At 37.8% G+C, this 20160-nt stretch overlaps 5 protein-coding genes across 5 annotated transcripts; 2 read left to right on the forward strand and 3 right to left on the reverse strand.

Annotated features, from left to right (window-relative positions):
* The first annotated feature begins 1520 nt into the window (after positions 1 to 1520).
* Positions 1521 to 3499, forward strand: AFR (Galactose oxidase/kelch repeat superfamily protein). Its single transcript, XM_008221724.2, has one exon. It carries the CDS (start codon positions 2266 to 2268, stop codon positions 3406 to 3408), a length of 1143 nt encoding a protein of 380 aa, XP_008219946.2. The 5' UTR covers positions 1521 to 2265; the 3' UTR covers positions 3409 to 3499.
* Positions 3500 to 4339: 840 nt separating this feature from the next.
* LOC103320102 (methionyl-tRNA synthetase) lies at positions 4340 to 4812 on the forward strand. The gene has a single exon (XM_008221725.3). It carries the CDS (start codon positions 4483 to 4485, stop codon positions 4681 to 4683), a length of 201 nt encoding a protein of 66 aa, XP_008219947.2. The 5' UTR covers positions 4340 to 4482; the 3' UTR covers positions 4684 to 4812.
* A 298-nt stretch (positions 4813 to 5110) lies between these two features.
* Positions 5111 to 6391, reverse strand: LOC103320103 (Peptidyl-tRNA hydrolase II (PTH2) family protein). The gene is made up of 2 exons (XM_008221726.3): positions 6002 to 6391; positions 5111 to 5517 (listed from the first exon to the last, which is right to left on the reverse strand). The coding sequence occupies exons 1-2, from the start codon at positions 6374 to 6376 to the stop codon at positions 5335 to 5337; spliced, it is 558 nt and encodes a 185-aa protein (XP_008219948.2). The 5' UTR covers positions 6377 to 6391; the 3' UTR covers positions 5111 to 5334.
* A 1585-nt stretch (positions 6392 to 7976) lies between these two features.
* On the reverse strand, positions 7977 to 9407 carry LOC103320104 (protein OXIDATIVE STRESS 3 LIKE 4-like). Its single transcript, XM_008221727.3, has 2 exons — positions 8733 to 9407; positions 7977 to 8523 (listed from the first exon to the last, which is right to left on the reverse strand). The coding sequence occupies exons 1-2, from the start codon at positions 9008 to 9010 to the stop codon at positions 8121 to 8123; spliced, it is 681 nt and encodes a 226-aa protein (XP_008219949.2). The 5' UTR covers positions 9011 to 9407; the 3' UTR covers positions 7977 to 8120.
* A 6766-nt stretch (positions 9408 to 16173) lies between these two features.
* EXO70G1 (exocyst subunit exo70 family protein G1) lies at positions 16174 to 19462 on the reverse strand. The gene is made up of 2 exons (XM_008221728.3): positions 19135 to 19462; positions 16174 to 18777 (listed from the first exon to the last, which is right to left on the reverse strand). Exon 2 carries the CDS (start codon positions 18768 to 18770, stop codon positions 16734 to 16736), a length of 2037 nt encoding a protein of 678 aa, XP_008219950.2. The 5' UTR covers positions 18771 to 18777; positions 19135 to 19462; the 3' UTR covers positions 16174 to 16733.
* Between the last annotated feature and the right edge of the window lie 698 nt (positions 19463 to 20160).

Genomic DNA, 20160 nt, shown 5'->3' on the forward strand with positions numbered 1-20160 from the left:
TTCCATTTTGTGTTTCTTTCTTTCTATCAATTTCACCATTTAAAAATAATAATCTAATATCTCAACCCGTGTTCACACGAGGCTTTCTTTTATGCAAAATTCGCGTATGTTATGTTAAGAAAAAGTTACTCAAATCAAGAAAATTCTATATTGAGTATTTAAGTTAAAGATTTGTTACATATTTCTAATTTTGATCGTTAAATTACATTCATTAGATGTGTTAATAAATTTAATATACAGCATACATATAATTAATAATCGATATTAAGAAATATATAACAAATCCTTAATATAAAATAGTTCCTGAAAAATTTACCCTCAAATGCTCAAACCAAACACTTGATAAGGACATGTAAGCGGTCACCTCAAGTTTTCAATGACACATAAATATATTGGAGTAGTAAGTTTGACTACCTGGAGCCTAGCTTCATTTATTCATTGATTGAAATAAATTGCACATCAATTGTAATGTGTAATTAATTGGAAGGACAAAATGCTGATGAAATTCAGGAACTGTCTTAAAAAGAAAGGGTGCTATGGCAGTTGTGGTGTGGACGTATTAGAGAATTCCACCGATGCGCCTAAAAGGGGGGGCCCGGGGGGTTGTTTGGGCCAAAATCTTGTTTCCAGCGGCAAGGGCTAGTCCTGGCAGGAGATGGGACCCATGAACCCAGGCTAGCTCTCATGCAAGATCTGCCTTAGTTTCAGTTCCAGTTTGCTAACATCAGCAACAACAAAAAATTAAAAACAATTGAAAAAAATTTCATTTAAAAAAATAAATAAATACTTAGTTGTAGTTTTCAGTTCCCATATCAAAACTATATACAAATTTTTCTCATCATATCTCATGTGAATAATTGTTGTACATGACAATTAAGTAGAAACACACATCATTTTTGTAAGGCAAAGAACTATTCACGTGAATAATATCTTTCATGACAAATAGCAAATGGTGAGTTGCTCTTATATACATGGATGAACCCAAGGGCCTTGACAATGAAAGCACCAAATGCCTTGTGTGAATAGAATAGCCATGCCTGCTCCGGAAGAAATTCTTGTGTGCGATTGCCCCAATACGACAAGTCTCTCACAGAGAATGAGAGCATGCATGTGAACCACACTCATGTCATTTCTTCGCAAGGGAGTCGTCGCACAGGGAAAAACTTCTCTTCTCTTGCTCCCAATTTCGTTTATGTTGCTCAAAATGAAGAATAAATTGAGAAACATAAAAGAGGGAATCGGAACTATTCTCTCATCAAATATGATTGCGTTCGAATTAAGATGCTCTTGAAAGTAACAAATTAGGATTGTCCACGAAAGAACATTTATGATAAGATACTTATTCAGTAAGTGAAGGGTCACGAAATTAAGATGTCTTAATCAAACCATAAAGAAATGGGCCTACAACTAGTATTATAGTCATTCTCATTAAAGCAAATGGGATCATAAGTCTGTACCAGTTAGTTCATCTTCACACCTATACTATATACATACCCCACAACTCTCATCTTTTTATTCCAATCAATCATCATGCACCGCTAGGTATCCCAATTGGATCTAACCCACCTCAGCCCATGCCATCCCCTAATCCCATACACCCCTTTTAAAACCCCAAAAACAAGTCCTTCGCACATCTTCTTCTTATTCTCCATTTTTTTATTCTTTAAAACCCACAAATTCAAGTATTCGGAAAACCAACCACCAATTTGTGTCTCTGTGTAAAAAGAAACTCTGAACCTGGTTCTACTGAAACTTTCGTTTTGTTGCTGTTTGTTTAATCCACACAAGTCTTTTTCTTTCGGATCTGCCGGTGTGTGTTCTCAAGTTTTGTGCCGTCACTTCTTTGCCTTACTTTCCGGTTTCTAGATGCGCGCGCACACAAAAAAACAAGCACCACCCAATCACCCAAAATGCCTTAAACAAATCCAATTTTTAAGATCAAATTAAACAATTGATCATCCATTTTCAAGACCTTTGACGACCCAATAATTCTTCCCACCTTTCTCCACAAAGTGAATCTTTGCTTCGTCATCACACTCCTTAATTTGATCTACTTGATATCTTTTTGTCACTATAAATAGTCGCATAGAATATGCTACAAGATCATCAGCTAGTCCAAGTGTCGAACACCCTAGCTACTCACTCTAGATCCATAAATTCTCCAAGAAATTCAATTTTTTTACAATTTCTTCATCTGGGTGGTTTTATTTATACTTCTAGATTAGAAATTCGCAGCTTGTTTGTGTTTGTGTTTGATTTCCATCAATGGCGGCTGTGAAATCATCGTCTTCATCGGTATCAAACCCAGTTTCTGATCAATGTTCCGATCAAGAAAGCAGCAAAAAATCTGAGCCGTTAATTCCGGGGTTACCGGACGAGATTGCCGAGCTCTGCCTTCTCTACCTTCCCTACCCCTACCAAGCTCTGGTGCGTTCGGTCTCTGCTTCGTGGAACAGAGCCATCACAGACTCTAGCTTCGTTCGCTGCAAGAAATCTCTGTCTCTTCCTCTGCCTTATCTCTTCGTCTTTGCCGTCAACAAAGTGACGTCCAGGATTCAGTGGCAGGCGCTGGACCCTCGATCGGGCCGTTGGTTTGTTTTACCTCCCATGCCGTGCCCCAAGGCCGCCTGCCCACCGGGCTTCGCATGCACATCGCTGCCACGTCAGGGTAAGCTCGTTGTCTTGGGCGGCGTGCGGTCAGACTCAGAATGTTCTACGCGCACCACCATCGTGTACCGTACATCTACAAATCAATGGTCAATAGCCGCTCCAATGCGGACCCCGCGATCATTTTTTGACGCGGGAAATATCAACGGTAAGATCTTGGCGGTTGGCGGTGGTGAGGCCCGCAATGGTGATTTGATTACGGCCGTAGACTGTTACGACCCTGAAAATGACATGTGGGTGGCGTCTGCCGCGCTGCCGACGAGTCTAGCCAAGTACGACTCCAATGTGGTGGGAAACAAGATGTACGTCACGGAGGGGTGGATGTGGCCATTTATGCTTTCTCCACGTGGCGTGGTCTATGACCCGGACGAGGACACTTGGCAGGGGATGAGGCGGGGGATGAGGGACGGGTGGACGGGGGTTAGCGTGGTGGTGGGTGAGAGGCTGTTGGTCATATCGGAGTACGGGGATTGTCCGATGAAGGTGTACGATCCAGATGAGGACACATGGCGGTATGTGAGTGGGGACAAGTTCCCATGTGAGGCACTGAGACGGCCTTTTGCTGCGAGCGGGGTGGAAGGGAACATATATGTGGTGGCATGTGGGTTGAATGTGGGAATAGGAAGGCTGTCTGAGTGTGGAGGAGGAAAGGGTGAGCTAAAAGTTGAGTGGCAGGTTGTGCCAGCTCCAAGTGCTTTTAGGGGCTTCTCTCCTTCTAGTTGTCAAGTGCTTTATGCCTGAAATAATTGAGTTTGATCAATTATCGTTTTTATCTGTTTTTGGCCCCGTTAGGAAATTTTCTTTTAAACTATGCACAACCCAACTTCTTTTATATTGTTTACATAATGATATTCTACAGCTAGGCTCAACATTTGCTTTTCTCTTCTACATAGACAGAGACATATAGTGGCACTTTTTTTCAGGTTTGTTTGACCACTTCGTTGAGCCGAACTTATTCCCGTTACAATCAAGTTTTTCTCCTATTAGTGGCCTATGAAATCCGTCATATCTTATCCAAATCTTGTTGAATATTTTGCATTGGCTCCAAATTAAAGTTGCTAATAGTAAAAAGAGAAAAAAGGATCGTAACCATTCTTGAGGGTTTGAAGAGTTGAACGATCTTTTTCATGCCTTTAATTATTGGATAGAAAATTCAAAGAAATCCAGTTAAGGCCAAATTTTTTGAATAAGATTGTGAAACACGCACGGGTCTCAGAGCTTTTACTTTATGCTTTCGATTGGATTTGAGCAAATTGAGTTGATTATATTGGACATGCGTCATGATGTTTTCAGAAAAGCTTTGAGTTGGGTTTGAGGCAAGTTTCCATCAACAGAGCAAATTAAGGAATAACCAATAAAAAAAAGGACAGAGCACTGTTTGTTTATCCATCACTTACGTCAGAAAGGGATGCTGAAGAAGCATCAACGCGGTTAAATATGGCATAAAATTATCATCTTATGTAAAATTGAAATTGTCACGTCAGGGTCTAGAATCTTCTACATACGCGCTTATTACACAACAATTGGACCTTTCTCCACCCTTTCCTGGTCCCAAACTTCCAGACTAAGCTAGAACCTTGAAAAAATCCCAAAAGAAACCTACCTATATAAACATGAAGCCTTGAAAAACTTTGTGATCATATCTGCCTACATCAATTATCTTACCAGCAAAACTAAAGAGCTTCGGCTTAGCTTCGTCAGCCTCGAAATATACCAAAAACACAGCAACCCGAGACAGAAAAGAAGGAAAGACAGAAAGGGGCAAGCAAACCAGAAACCCGGAAAGGCTTGAGGGGGTTAAAGGAAGAAGGAACCATGTGTTTCGTGTTTGTGTGTGGTGAAGATGAGACGGTGCTTTCAAGGCAACCAGCACCAGGGGCATGCCCCTACTGTGGAGGAATGGTGCAAGGCATGGATGTTGAGAGTCAGTGGACGTTCTGCTTCGTGCCTCTCTACTGGAAGACCAAGCGCAAGTTCTACTGCACCGTGTGCACTAGGCGCTTGGTAGTACAGTGATATAACCCACATCATAAATACAGAGATTGCAATTTGTGCTCGTGTATATATATAGCAGTATATATGTAATATGACTTTTTGTTGTTACTGAGAAACAAAATGACAGGCTCTATTTACATGCTTGCGGCATTTTTGTGGAGCTCTTTCTAGATTTTGTTTGATTGGTCTTATTAAAACTAAATTGAAACGCAATCTAGTTTCTATTTCTTATAACCCATCGAGATTGCCATGTCCGCCAGTTGATCTACAACCAGCAAACAGTTTCATTGTTTCTCTTTTGGGCATTTCTTGCAATTCAAAACATCAGAGAGAAGTATGTTTTAAAAGTTTTCAATTGCTGAATCCCGAGGGCCAAAGAGTGATGAATATCAAAGCTCATAAGAGACAATTCTGTTTTCCCTAACCCCAGAAAACATTGAAAAGCCCATTTCCTCTCAAGTTTCCAATTTCATAAGGTAAAACACAAAACAGAGTCCCATAGCAAAGCCCCACAATTAGACCGTTAATCAACTGTATGTATTCTAACTTTCCCAACATAAATAAAGGGCAAGCAAAACTGCAAAGCTTTAAGAATCAGTTCATAAATGAGAGGATTTTCCTTGGAGCTCATATACTAATCGTAGCTATGGATTGATGGCATCAATAATCACATCACTTACAGAGTTTCAACTTTTTAAAATATGCCGACACCACGGATTTGGGGTAAGGTTTTGTGGCGAGACAAGTTGGGTAGTTTTCGGGTTGTTCAATCCACAGTTTGTGCGCTATGCCACCAGCTGTGAGCTTCTCGGACAGGTTCAATATCTGGGGTTCTCCTTTCACCTCAAGAGTAACCTGCACAATTTGATAAGACTATTGTAATCAGTACTTTTAAAGCAATTGCAGCCAACAAATTCCAGCATACAATGACCAAATTTACAAACCCCACTGATTGGTTAACAAGAAAATTCCCACCCAACTTGAACCCAAATTTTCTGGCATTGATCTCAATGACCCAATTGAATGAGCAATGATTTTAACCTATGCAACCTCATATTACCTACTGTTTCATACAATTTCTGCACACAAGTAGAAGAAAAAAAAATCGTAGTGTATGCAAAAAACCTTCTGAGCACAATGAAGAAATGCAACATGAACATCACCATTACTAAGAATCACACTTTCCCTTCAACATTTGGAACCAAAAACATCATGCAACTTCAACCCAGAAATCAGAAAATGTTGCTGCACTAAAAAAAAAATCCAACCTTTCCAGCATCACATTCAAACCCAAGTTTAATAATCAAAGCACCATAAAGGAGCAAGCTTTACAAGTTACCTTGTGCATAGAGTCGATATTTTCTGGGCTGCAGTACTGGAGGGTGTGAGGGTCGTCTTTGTGGAACCAAACGGCGGATACGGAGGCATGGCAGCCCTGTGTGACCACGCTCCCCGTCGGCCACGTGTCGATTAGGTCACGGCGGAGCACCACGTACTGAACCAGGACGTCCGGGGGGATCTCGGATTTCGAGGTGTCCGAGTTGGCTTCGGCGGCGGGTTGACTCATCGAGTTTCGGACGAGTCGACTCGTGGGAACGGCCGCGTTGGAAGAGAGTTTGGCCCCAAAACCAATTGGAGCTTTTGAGATTGAGAAGGAGAGCGTGAGATGGGAGTGGGAGGAGGTGCAACGAAGTGGCGCCACAAGACACGCCATGGTATAATTACACGTTGGAGCATCTACATCCTGTCCTACTTTGCTTAATTTGATGTTTTTTTTTCCTTGTAGGGCCTTAACTTGATGTTTTTGGATGTTGCCTGACTTGAGGCCCAACCCAAGCTCGATAATAAAATTATTATGGGCCCGTTTGAGACTCTTTACGTAGGAAATTATTATGCACATAACCCTAGAATCACTTTTTTTTTTTCTTTCTTTGTTGCTAGAAAAACATGTTCGGTGCTTCATCATAAGCGCCTTTATTAAAAGCATGTTGAACTGTTTATTAAGTTTCAGGGGCTTCGTAAAGAATCACTTGTTTGGTGCTTCACCCTAATCGCTTTTACATGTTGAAATGTTTGTTAAAATATTTTAATACCTCATGAAGTATCACGTTCTGGGCACATCACCAAAATCACGTTTATTAGAGACATGATGAAATGTTGATTACAAATTTAGGTGCTTCATCAAGAATCGTGAATTGATGACTTCCACCACGTCAAGGTGACACTCTACCACTGAATTATATCCATTTCCATGTCCCTGCCTCTCTATCGAGAAATATAATTGACTAATCCTAAGGTCAAGGATCGAGAAACTCAACACCAGTATTCTTGATTCGAGTCGAGCTTTCTTTTCATACTATTACGAGCCTTGAGCCAATAAAGACTGAGATGGTTGACTCAATAATAAATTTCATTAAGGGCTCCATTGTAGAATTTAGACCTAACCATTAATCGAGAAGTGATGGAGACAACAGAACCTGGTATAAAACGTTTTTGATATCTACCTACACAAGCTTCAACTAGGCTATATTATGTTCAGCTCGAGCTCGATGATCTGCCATGAGTCGAAAGATACTTCGGCTCATGGCCCGGCCCAGCCTAGGTACCTTAATGGGAGGTGATTGGGGCAATCGGTCTCGCGTGGAGCCTAACCCAAGACAAATCGACCTAGCCAGGCTTATTTTACTAAACTGGATATTGGTAAGATAGCTAAATGGAAATTGGAATCGAAATACTTTTAGGAAAAGGAAAAAACAAACAAAAAACACACACCCACACAAGGGTAACCGAAGCAGTCGATATTTGACTCCTACACCTAAAAACAAGGTCATTGAGTTTTAGTTCCTCCTCCAGAAAAAAAGATTCTGGTGACTTCCGAAGTCAGGTTTTGGTTTCTATCAGTTTCTGTTTCATATGTCTACTTGTTTGCTGGCTTTCCTCGTTTGCACCGACCAAACAAAAATGCTTGAAGCTGTAAGCCTGTAACCTAATCAATCAGAAATGACTTCGAACCATTTCAGTATCTTTGTGATATGATCGAGTTGAAGTCAATTAGTCTCTGGAGAGAAAAAGTACTTTCTTTTTTCCTTTTTTCCTTTTTTCCTTTTTTTAAGGAACAGGATAAAAGATCTGTAATATTTTAAACCCTATGTTCCATTCCATACCAAAACCTGACCAAGATAATTGATTGAGGGGCAAACAGGTCTTTATACTTGAGATATCCGATTCAGCAGATCATGTATATCCATTCCCTATTAACACCAAAAAATAAATAAAAAACAAAAGCAATAATCCAAAAGATAATGGAGATAATATTTACTAAAACTTATATTTTATATAAAATTTTTCTGGGTGGACATAGAAACAGACAGACCCTCCAGCCAACAACCCTAAAAAAGAAAGAAAAGAAAAAAGAAAAAAGAAAACGAAAACCAAATAAGCCACCCAAGTTGATGTTGTTAATGGTCTTGCAGATCTGAGAGGCAATAGCAACTTCTTGACTTGAAACTCTTGAGCCTTCTGTCAAGCAAATTCTTTGGGGCTCTTCTGCCTTGCTGTTCCTTGTCATCTGATGAAGATTGGTCTGATGATGGGTCTTGCTGTTCTTCTTGTTCCTGCTGCTGTTCATCATCTTCTTCATCTTCATGTTCAGCTAGGGCTAGCAAAGGCATGGACTTTGGGTTGGGCCAGTTGTAGAAAGATGAAGACTTTCTTGACCATTTGGAGGCAATCAAAACCCTCCTCCTCTTGTTGAATGGGTTGTCTCTCTTCTCCACCTCCTTCACTGAGCTCACAGAGCTCACTTCTGACAGACTTGCAAATGACTTTGATTTTCCTGAGAAGTAATTGGATAATCCCCTCCTGCATAAACAAATTTTATATATTAAAAAAAAAAAAAAAAATTGAAAATCAACCCAAGCTAATTAAGCAAGTCATTAACATATAAAACCACTAATTAAATTAAATAATTAATTATTACCAGGATCAAAACTGAAATTCAACAAAGATGATCACTTCCAGCTAAAAACAAAAATGAAAATTTCATGTTGCAGATCTAAACAGTGACTTACTTGATTGGAAGAGACTCTTCTAACGAACCAAACGAACCCAGAGAACCCAACCCTCCTCCGCCTCCAACGCCGTTAAACTTGCTCTGCACCTCCTCGCCGTCGCCGTCGCCATCATCTCCTTTGGAATCGTCTTCTTCGCTGTCGTCGGGAGCCCCGATCGAGGACGAGCTGTCTGAGGAAGCCTCCTCGGACCTCGGCCGCGCCTCCACGTTCTGCTTCACGAAGAGACGGCCGGGGCCGTCCCCGATGGAGAAGGCGGGGCCCACCAAGACATCCATTCAACAGAGAGGTTGCTATTTGTTTGTTCGGTCTGGAAACACAGCAGCAGTAATAACAAAAGAGGATATATAGTGTGTTGCTGTTGCTGCTGCTGAGGCGGCGGTGATGGAAAATTTCGGATTTAACCCTCACCGCTGCGACGTCGTCTTCGTTTGAGCTTCCAGATTACGGGGCTTGTTGTCATCAATTGGAAAAAAGGAGGAGAAGAAGAAGACGGTGAAGCAGAGTCATAAGACAGAGAGAGAGAGAGATGGAGAGAGAAGCCTTGTGTTGTGTAATTAAAGAGAGACAAAGGGGAAGAGGGGGGCGGGGGGTGCGCAGGTTAAGGAAGAGGCAGTGGGTGGAGGATAAGCCAAAACCCAACAAAAAAAAAGTTATAAAAAAAAAAAAGGAGGTAAAATGGTACAATTAGACAGCTATATATATAGACAACAGTAGTCACAGGGCTCACAACAAAAACGCAACACATGGACATAGAGTGCTGGGGTGCGGTGAGTAAATTGGTGGGTGTGTTTAGAAGAGGAGAGGCTAACGTCCGCCGTCAGCGAAATAGGGAATCACGCGCTTTGACACGTTCGTAATTACGTGGCAAAGACAGTGACCAGAAATATCCACTCTAACTTATCCTGTTGTTCACTGTCTTCTACACCCTTCCACTTCGTTCCCTTTTTAAAACAAAAAAACAAAAAAAATAGATATATAAATACAAAATACAAAAACCCTTTTCTTTAATTTTAATTTATTTTTAGTTTTGTCCTGCTTGGTTTTTCTATGCAAGGTCTCGTTTGTTTGCTCGAGTCTGTAACCTTTCACAATTTTAATGAAAATTTATTACTTCCTCTATAATAAGTATTTTGGTATTTCAATTTACCCCAACAATTATTAAGTAATGTGATGTCTTTGTGGAGAAAATAAAACTATCTATTGCAAATCTTCTATTTGGTGATAACGTATCTTTAATTAGGTCAAATATGTACACTCTGAAGAAATTGTACCAATATCAACATTAGTTTATCTTATCTTCTCCTCCATATTTGGTATAGAGTGCTTAATTATTGGCTATTATATCTATTTGTATGGTTTTCTTAAGGGAAAATCAATCTGCTTTGTTTAGCTTTATTACTTTAGTTTGTCATCAATCAATCCTTTTGGTCGCATGCTCAATCAAAGACTTGATACAAAAATCTGTCCCTCATTATCCACCTTCTAGTCTAAGAACATAATATGTGAAATTAACTCAGAAAATGATTCATTGTTACATAATAAGTTTTTTTGTTTTTGTTTTTTTTGGGGGTGTGGTATGTACCTTGTGCACGTCATAAGGCGGCTTGTCTAGTTTGAGTAGGGAAAATGTAACGAAACGCCTACATGAGGTCGGGTAACCTTTTGATTGGTTACTTTCGACCATTGATAGAACGCTCTATGTAATATTGGCTAACTTTCTGATTGGTTACTTTCGACCACTAAGAGAGCGTTTTGACCATTAAGAGAACACTTTTTATATAATATCGGTTGACTTTCTGATTGGTTATTTTCGAGCACTCATAGATTGTTCTTTCGTGAGCATCTTAAAATAAGAATCAATCACAGATAAAACTCTTGCCCGATGTAACCAAATGTATTTGTGGAGTCGGTTAGCTCCTATTTGGTTACTTTCTACCATTGAGAAAAATGTGAATGTTTTCTTTAACAAACGAATCTTTTTCTATTGTTTAAAAAATAAACCAGTTATAGATGGATTAAGCAAGAGCTTGACATATTTTTTCTTCACAATATTAACAAATGATCTATTAAATTTATGATCGTAAGAATATACCAAAAATATTTGAAAATTTAAAACAAACTGAAAATCCTATCCGATATTGTGAATACATCAGCAAGCAACTGAGGACGGAAGTGAGAAATAAATGCATCCCTATCCATTTTGCCAAAAGGATATGAAAATCTTCAAAGTTCCTATCCACATATATATAGCTTCTTGGGGAGCTGGATCTTTCTAGAGATAATTATTTTGATTGATATTCTTTATTTGTTGCAAAATCAAAATCAATGCATAATAAATCAGATGATATTAATATTTAGTCACATTTACTTACTTGTTTTTCTTGCCCTCTACGTCCGTATACAATAATATCACTGATTTATGAATGTTGCCAGAGAAATACAATCAAATTAATTATGTCCAACATATTGTTTGTTATATGTCTTGTCTAGCAAAAATTGTCAAAGGGTTTTACGAGTTTTCAAAATGAATAATGCGACTCTTATCACATTTCTATACCATCTTATGTGGCAAATGAAGTAGACAGCTATATCAATTAAAATTAATTTAATATTTTCTTTTCTTTTATGATTTATTGATACTTTTTAATGAATAATACTAGTTTTACCACATTTTTTATACACAATTTTATACCACATGATATGGCAGCTAATGTATACATATCACATCATGTAAAATACTAGTTTCTGTTTTTCTAATTTTCTTTATTAAAATACACTTCATTAATTTAATTGATATGACATATGATATGGATATGTCACATCATGTGGTATCGAAATATGGGATAATAATGTGGTAAGTGTAGCATTACTCCTTTTTAATTGATGTGGATGTATACCTCATCTGTCACCTAAAATGGTATACAAATGTGGTATGAGCAGCATTAAATATAGGAATTAACAAAATAAAAGTAAAAGGCCAATTACCTTATTTCTTTTTTAATAATTCCCTTAATATGGAGTGCATGCATGAATAAAAATTGATTAGCATGAGAAATGCATTTTGTAAACACCACTAAACACCATTAATTATAATTTAATTATTTCCAACTTGACAATACTATAAAACAATTTTGACATCATCCTTGTAGTGAAGTTCATATTTCCTAATATTTTGGATCCATGAACACTAAACCTTGCACATCAAATTACCTTTTGTAAAACATACAATTTGGACCACCCTATCTATTTAGGCCTTATAACATATCTAGGCCCCTAATGATAAGCATGTTTTAACTTATGAATAAGCAAAGTTAATTTGAACAAAATTATGATAAAGTAAGCAATAGTTACCTAGAAAATCACCTAAACCACTTATAATTAGGACTTGCCAATAGGAGCCATGAGGTGAAACTTGTTAGACAACCATTATGGTCCCCATAGGCTTCAGTTGTGAGGGATCCTCCTAGTATCATCCTAGATGCACTCTTTAAAGATCTTCTGTAATGTTTTTATTTGGTTGAATGCATCGTTTTCTTTCTAAAAGAAATAAAAAAAAAACAAAACAAAACAAAAAAAAGCTGACACTCCCATCACGTGTAGCCCACCGTGCACCCACAAAGATAGACATATGCGCAACGTAAAAGGTTTGAAGTTTCAAACCCGTGACCTCCTAACCATTATCATGTTAGATAAACATCGTAAAAACTTAAATTTGTAGATAATGAACCAACAATGCATATCGAGCCAATGAAACTAAGAAAATATTTAAATATGCTAATGACCTCGATTGACATCTTGCCATGGATGGACCTCATAAGTCATATATGTTGAAGAATAAGTCCAACATTGAAAACTTGATCATATAAATTACGACATATAATTAATGGTTCCACTACTAATAGCATTGAGGCCTTTTATATAAAACTTCATACTTACTGGGCTTTGTCGGTGATTAAGTTAAAGACATTATTAGTATTGCTAATAGCGGACTGTTAGTTTGTCTATCTGAAATTTAACAATATCGATATGTCAAAATGAATTTCCAATAATTATTGAATTCTACCGAGTTGCCAACACCAGTACGTTGAGAGAAGACAACACACATTGGGTAGGTTTTGGATTAGCTTTTAATAATGCCAAAAGGGAATATCTAAAGCAAAGTTATGCAAAGTTGAAAACCCAATGGGATTGGATTTACAACTTATCCTAATTCACTTCAATAATGAACACGACTTACATATATTAGTTGTGGATGGTCATGATTCATTATAATGTAGCTAGCAATATCTTCAACATCATCATTTCATTCAAATCTTATCAAATTTTTTTATGAATCAATCAAGCACACACAAACCCATTTCGTGCTAAGTAACTATTGGCCATGTAAAATTGGTTAAGGGAAAAAAAATGAATCAAAAGGTGGAGGGGCCATACCCATAAACCAGTAGGGTCCGAATATTTGAGGCCTAAATCGAACTAAATCATACTTTTAATATTCGTCACACGATGGTTAAATTAAAATTAAATTCATACAAATCCTACTACGCATTCAAATCATGACTTGTTGGTTACACCTAAAATGACACAATCTTTGCAATACTATCAAAGGATTGTGACAAAAAATAAATTACAGATTAAAAGAGCAGCATCACAAGTTATTTTAGACCAGCCATGCAAAGCTAAAATAAAATAATATATAGCATGTTGCTATACAGATCCAGTTGCAAAATTTGGAAAGCTAATTATTTTATTGCTGAGTTAACAGTTACATATTATATTTACAAGGAGAGAGAGAGAGAGAGAGAGAGAGAGATCCAGATTTTTTTCAAAAGCATATAAGATTTCTTTTTTTTGTTTAAGCTCTGAGGACTTGGACAGAGAGACCATTTACACAACTTTGACAAGAAATACAAATAAAGAAGTTGGTTGATTAAGGTGGACTTTGCCTTATTGGCAGACAGATATTCTACCTAGGCTTTGATAAACAAGTCTACATATTGCAAAAATAAAATAATACAATTCAAAATTATTTGATTGGAGGGTACAAGGTCAAGGTGAGGATTAGCCATCTGCAAACCTACCTTATCTATTTAGATAAAGTAGTTTAATTATTAAAATTAATAATAATTATATAGTTAATTAGTCTGCTTTCTAATTAGTCACATATGCCACATAAAATATAACAGTCATTAGAGGAGGGTCAAGGCAATTTAAAATTCAAGAGAGAGGGCATATCCATTGCATTGTATAAATCCCTTGCAAGATCCCAAACCTTTTATTAATTGTAAAAAATACTAAGCTTTTTCATGTGAATGAGTCAGCATATATCTAAGCATGACTTTTGGTGTTAGAGAAAAACCCATCATCCAATTGTTGTAGTTTGTTTTTACTATAAATAAATAAAAATCATGAGTTCTAATTCAAATGGTATTTATAAAATTTGTAGCTTAAAGGTTACAACTAGAGCATAAGCATACCAGTAAAAAACTATGGTTCACATCTCAGGTACCATTCAAAATTCAAAGTGAGTCAAAGCACTATTTATAATGGTACTTGATTTTTTATATTTTTATTTATTTTAAAGTACAGACGTTAGTCTAAACTACAGGGGATGGGGATTTCATTCACATACACAACTATAATGTTGTGAGGGTTTGAATATGAGACATTTGGTTTGCATGTCAAAGTTTTTTTTACTTTAACTTGAAAAAGAAAAAATCCATATTAGTACCTTTTTATTTTTATTTATTTATAATTTGAAATATTAAAAAATATTCTAAGTTTGAAATCCTCTGTCCAATATATAAACGATTTATCAAAGAGCAACTTTATAAATTCAGAAATTATAAAAGATTTATCTGTTAAAAAAAAGAAAAAAAAGAAGCAAAATTAATGAATATTGTTGAAATGAAGCATGACCCAATGGAATGAAACACAGCACAAAGATGTCTTGTCTCAATTCTCACCCCTCTCCTCCTAAGTAAGGAACAAAAAGGGCTTCAAGAATGCATGCATCAATAATAATTCAACTGAATGTTTCATTATCATATCATTCAATTTCATGGCAACTCTTATCGTTTATGTCGTGGTCCTCATCCTCATCATCATAATCATGAATTTTCTTTCATCTTCAACCGTTGATGATGCAACCTAACTTGGACAAAGGAAAAGAGAAATGATGATAGTTTTCAAGTTGTCATCTGTTGCGGATGTGTGGCGTATAATGAAACATCATGCATTATGCAACAACGACTCAGACTCGTCAATCGGTCAATAATTTCACCCGCGTAAGAAATCATCCTTATCGATTAAACACACGCCTACCTATGAAGTCAAATGCAGATGTTGCTGGTAAATTAAGCAGCATTTTCATGCGACCCAAATGCAATTCATGCTTTTTTTCAAGATTTTATGGATTAAGGGGCATGTTTACATGACATATTTTCTCAAAAATATCAAAATGCATGCCTCTCATGGTTGACATTGACTGGTCATGATTTGAATGCAATGCGCCTGCAAACTGGTCCCTGGTTGGTAGCAATCTTGGTGTCACGTTAGGAAAAAGGGGAAGAAAACAACTACTATATAAATTTGTCGTGTTCACCATAAAATATATGGAGAAAAATTTAGAAGATTTTGGTAGGAGGACAAGACCTAGCAGGACCTGGGAAGTTAGGAGTTTTGTATATATGGTGATAATAATAGTTTATACCTAGGAGAGAAATTGCTTAAGCATCCACGCTGCGACTTTCTGAATTTGATTAAATCTGATTTTAGGGGAGACTTTGATTGATTCTAAAGAAAGAAACATCACTAATATCGGATTAGCGTATACCTTCCTTTTCTTGTCGAGCGAAGTTTCGGTGATTAGTCATGTTGACAAGAGACTAGAGAAAAATAGAAATACCATCAACTAAGACGACAACCACCCCTTGGTCATGAATAGAAGTGACTCAAAAGTCTCCATTGCTAGAATTATAATTTAGCATCTTTGAAAGCCCTTTGGCTGGCTTCGTAATCCATTAACACTTCCCATGTACAATTTGGTTTGGCTCCGTTTGGTAGATAAGAAACTGCTGTGCAGAAAGAAAAAAAAACTGTTTGGGTTTTTAGATGGGAAATATTGTATAATGTTTGTTCTATGATCATTCCTATGTTAATTCTCGACCCAAACAACAAAAAGGTTTCTTTTCTTTTTCTTTTTGGAACAGAATTGAACCCAAACTGTTACAGCATAGCCGGCCCAGAAGGTTTTGATCAATTGGAATCATTTCTTATCAAAAAGGAAAAACAGGCTTTTTGAGAAACGAATAACATACCAATTCGTGTCTTACCAAGCAAGTCTAACAAGGATAAACACATACACCGAGGACAAGCAGAAAAGAGAAACAAAAGGAGAATCACCAGCAACAAAATACTAAAAGCTTTAACAACTCCATTAAAACGAGTAGATACTTTATTGTCAACAGAATTTCAATAGCACATGGCTGTAGTACATTTTCAAGTTCTCAACAATGCCATTTCATAGCACAAAACAAGCATCTCATGAAGGTCCCTAAATTTTAAGCTTTCCCATGTTCTGATAAATAACAAAATCAATCACAACTAGACCACTTTGATGCACTTTATATCAAAGAATTGTACATTGAACCTAGCAAAGGTGTATTAAGGTTTGTCCTGCTGCCTAACCTAATTACTGATTTAATGAGTCTGAGATGAAAGAAAAACGGATAGCTATACCTGAATATATTATCTACGCGGGGATCCAACGGGGTTGTATATTTGTTCATCATCATGGCCTAGAACCCACTGGGCAGTGGAGACAGTGTTCAACTCTTCATCACATTCAGATGAGTTACAATAATTCCTTATCTTAGAATCTCAGGCAATGGGATAGCAGTATTTGGCTCCAGGACCCTGAGAACGACAGTATGTACAAGGTGGAAGGCTAACCATGGTAGTCCTGTCCGTGATTCCACAACGCACATAGTTTGACAATCACACAACCGCAGAGGTAGTACGGCGAAGATCTGTTACTCCATTGTTAAATTTCCCACTAGTTTGCCTACCTTTGAAACTGCCGTATCTAACAGGCTTTGGCTGAAAGAGAGACAAGAGCATTTTCTCCAAAGTCTGTACTGAATACTTCGCATACTTGCTTGAACTTGCATCTTGCTCAACCAAGGGCCCATAGTTCTGCATGTAGCTTCTGTAAACAGGCACAACCGCCTGCACTATAAGGTGGCATGTCTTCTCTCTTAGATCTTTATCTGACACTATCCAATTTGATTGCCTCTTATACATGTCATCAAAGGCTTCATTGAAGGTTTTTAGCCTCTTTTTGACAAGATCACGGGCAGTGGCACGACCACCTGAGAACAGAATCAGACCCTCCCTACTTAAATGACCAGGAAGCTTCCCCCAGCTATCTCTCAAAAACACTGTGGCATAATAGTCCTTGTACTGTTCATGTTCTTTTAACCAGGCATCTCCCAGCAGAACCCCTAACTTAGTTCCCTTCAGGTGCCTGTACAAATGCCAATGATTGTTCATTGCAAAAAGGTTGGACAATGAGGCATCCTCATAAGCCTTTATCCATGTCTCCAAATTTATCTCAATGGCTTTAATAATTTCCAAAACCTCATTAATAAGGAGTTTTTCTTGAAACTTCTGATGCTTCCAACTTCGGTCAATGATCAGAACCTGAGTTAATAGTGGCTTATAATCATCCCCAAGCAGTTTATTACAATAATCAGTAATGAAGCTAACCAATTTCGGAACACTCCCATCTGGAGGAGGCGGGTTCTGCCTTTGTAACTGCACCTGAAGAAGAAGCTCCCAGAAAATTTCAGCGGCTCCATCAATTACACTCTTAATGAGATCCCTTGTCAGATTTTGGATTTCAATACATGCTGCTCCACCAAAAAGCCGGTTGAAGTCCAGTCTCAATTTGTTCAAAGATGCGAAAATATCCAACAACTTCAAAAGCTTTATCGGATCTTTTTTGCTCTCTGTAACAGTTTTCCCAAATTGTAGAAATGCAAGAATACCAGCCTGAGCGGCTATCTTTGCAAAGCAACCCATCCAGACATCCAATCCAATCCTCTCAAAAACATCATTGCACAGCTTGTACTCCGCCTCAAACAAGTGTTTCACTGCAAACTCCAAATGCTTTCCCCACTGTGCTATATAGCCCTCTATGCTTTGGACATCATTAAACTCTGCAATTGATATCTCAAGGTAATCCAAATTGAGAGCTTGTAAACTTGCCCTCACATTTGAACTTCGAACTTCAACGTAAATGGATATACACTTCTCAAGTCTATTGTTAGCAATCGATCTTCCAATAATAGCTTGCAACTTCTGGATTACCAGAACAGGTAAGGGTGATGGAGCAATGCAAGCTTGCTCTCCAAGTGAAGATGATGACGACATTGGAAGTGGCACACTGTGTTCCATTAGGAGTCTCCGGAACTCATTTTCTAATTTTTCCAACGCAGCCTCCAAAAGGCCGCCATCGAGGCTGGCCTTTCCCTCACCATCTTGCAATTCTCGGAGACCTTTCAATGATTTCTTCAGATTTGAAAGGTACCTATCATCCGCAACCGCATTATCCTCCAAGTACTCTACTATATCCTCCAACCATTGAATTGCCAATCCACAATTGTCACCCAGAAACCTCAGAGCCTCTTCCAGGCGTTTCAACACCGATAGGTACCCCGGAAGATCACTACGCGGATCTGACAAAAGCGATTTCTCGAGTCCATGAACAGCATCAAAAACTTTAAGCACAGCTGCAGCAGGGCCAACAGCACGGTTGATATGGCCACCAACGGCGGCGAGGGCTTCCTTGTCTGCACGAATGGGTCGAACCGCAGCTTCAAGAGAGGGTAATCTCTGGTTAATCTCTTCAAATCTGTTTCCTGCTTTCTCTAGAGCCGACCCCAGGCCCTGTGATTTCTGTAAGCTTAGCCTCAATGATTTGCTTGCAGATATCAAACTCTCAATGCTCTTATCATTCACCGAATTCGCCATTCAAATCCTAAATAAAAACAAACAAAACCCCAAAATCAAAATCTTTGAAACTCCAAGTCTCACTCAAATTGGGAGCAAAAAGAAAAGGAGCAACTTCAAGCAGCTAAATACAAAAAATTCAAAATTGGGCTTTTCTTATATTCCTTTTCTGAAGTGAAATTTTCTTCATCTCTCTAGAAATCATCGAAAATCAATCAGGACACAAGTACAAGCACAAAACCTCATCTGGGTCCTCACAAAACAAAACCGACACGCTAAGAAACAGCATAAAATCTCACTCAACCCACAACAAGCAAACCAAAGGACAGCAACCCAGATTTTCTTGAGAGTTAAGAAATACAAGGAATGAATAAGAAGGACTCACTTGAAGCAAAAGAGAGATCCACTTCACCCGGCCGAGTTGAATCAGATTCTGAACCCGGTATTCAGAGATTCACACACAGAGAGAAAAGGAAGAAGGAGAGAGAGAAACCCTAATCGTGAAAGTAATGTGAGAGTGATGGGAAGACAGAGCGCACTTTTGCAGAGTTCTATTTTTCGCAATGTCCGACGAGAGTGGTGCCAAAGTGCATGACAGTAAGGCAAAACCGCAAACCCTTCTCTCTTGCTTTGCTCTTAAACTCGTTTTAGCTCCTCTCTCTCTCTCTGACTCTCTCTCTCTTATTTTCTCTTGCTGCCAGCCAAAACTCTATTTTTGTTTTTGTTTTGTTTTGTTTTGTTTGCTTTGCTTTTTATGACTTTTCTTTACCTTTCCTTCTCAGCCTCCTCCTCTTCTTCTCCACTCTGTTAAGTTTGAAGAGTCACTTTGCACACAAGTAGAATCTGACTGCATCAACTCATTCAAAAGCTAAATTCTACATGATTAAAGAAATCATTAATTTTTTCCTTAATTATGAGGGTTGGCTATATGGGTGGGGAAGGATGAAATTAAATTATGAAAGAGGCTGTCATATCACTGAAAACATTTTTAAAAAATAAAGTTTTAAATTGATGTAATTAAAAAAATAATTTTGTTTTACATGGGTGGGTTTGGGCAAGAGAAGTTGGAAATTGGGAAATTTGTCCTCACTTCACAAAACTATGACTACAACAGCAAGTCTTTTCTATTTTCATGGTGATCACATTCTTTGAAACTTTCAAATGATCCTGTTCAACAACTTTCAATCAGTGCTTGCTTTTTAACTCTACCAGTGCAAAGTACAGTATATGGTATAAATAATAAATTCATAATTGAGAGAGAATATTCTACTTTTTCATAAACTTTTTTTTTGGGTGTGTGTGTCCAGTAAATACAGGAAAATAAACTATTTAATATTCTTGTCAAGAAAATAATACTTGTATGATCATATCAGATTTGTTGATTATATCTGTTACAATGAAGAAATTCATG

The sequence above is a fragment of the Prunus mume genome, linkage group LG2 (genome assembly GCF_029339155.1).
Source record: "Prunus mume cultivar Tortuosa linkage group LG2, ASM2933915v1, whole genome shotgun sequence".
In the NCBI taxonomy this organism is placed as follows: Eukaryota; Viridiplantae; Streptophyta; class Magnoliopsida; order Rosales; family Rosaceae; genus Prunus; species Prunus mume.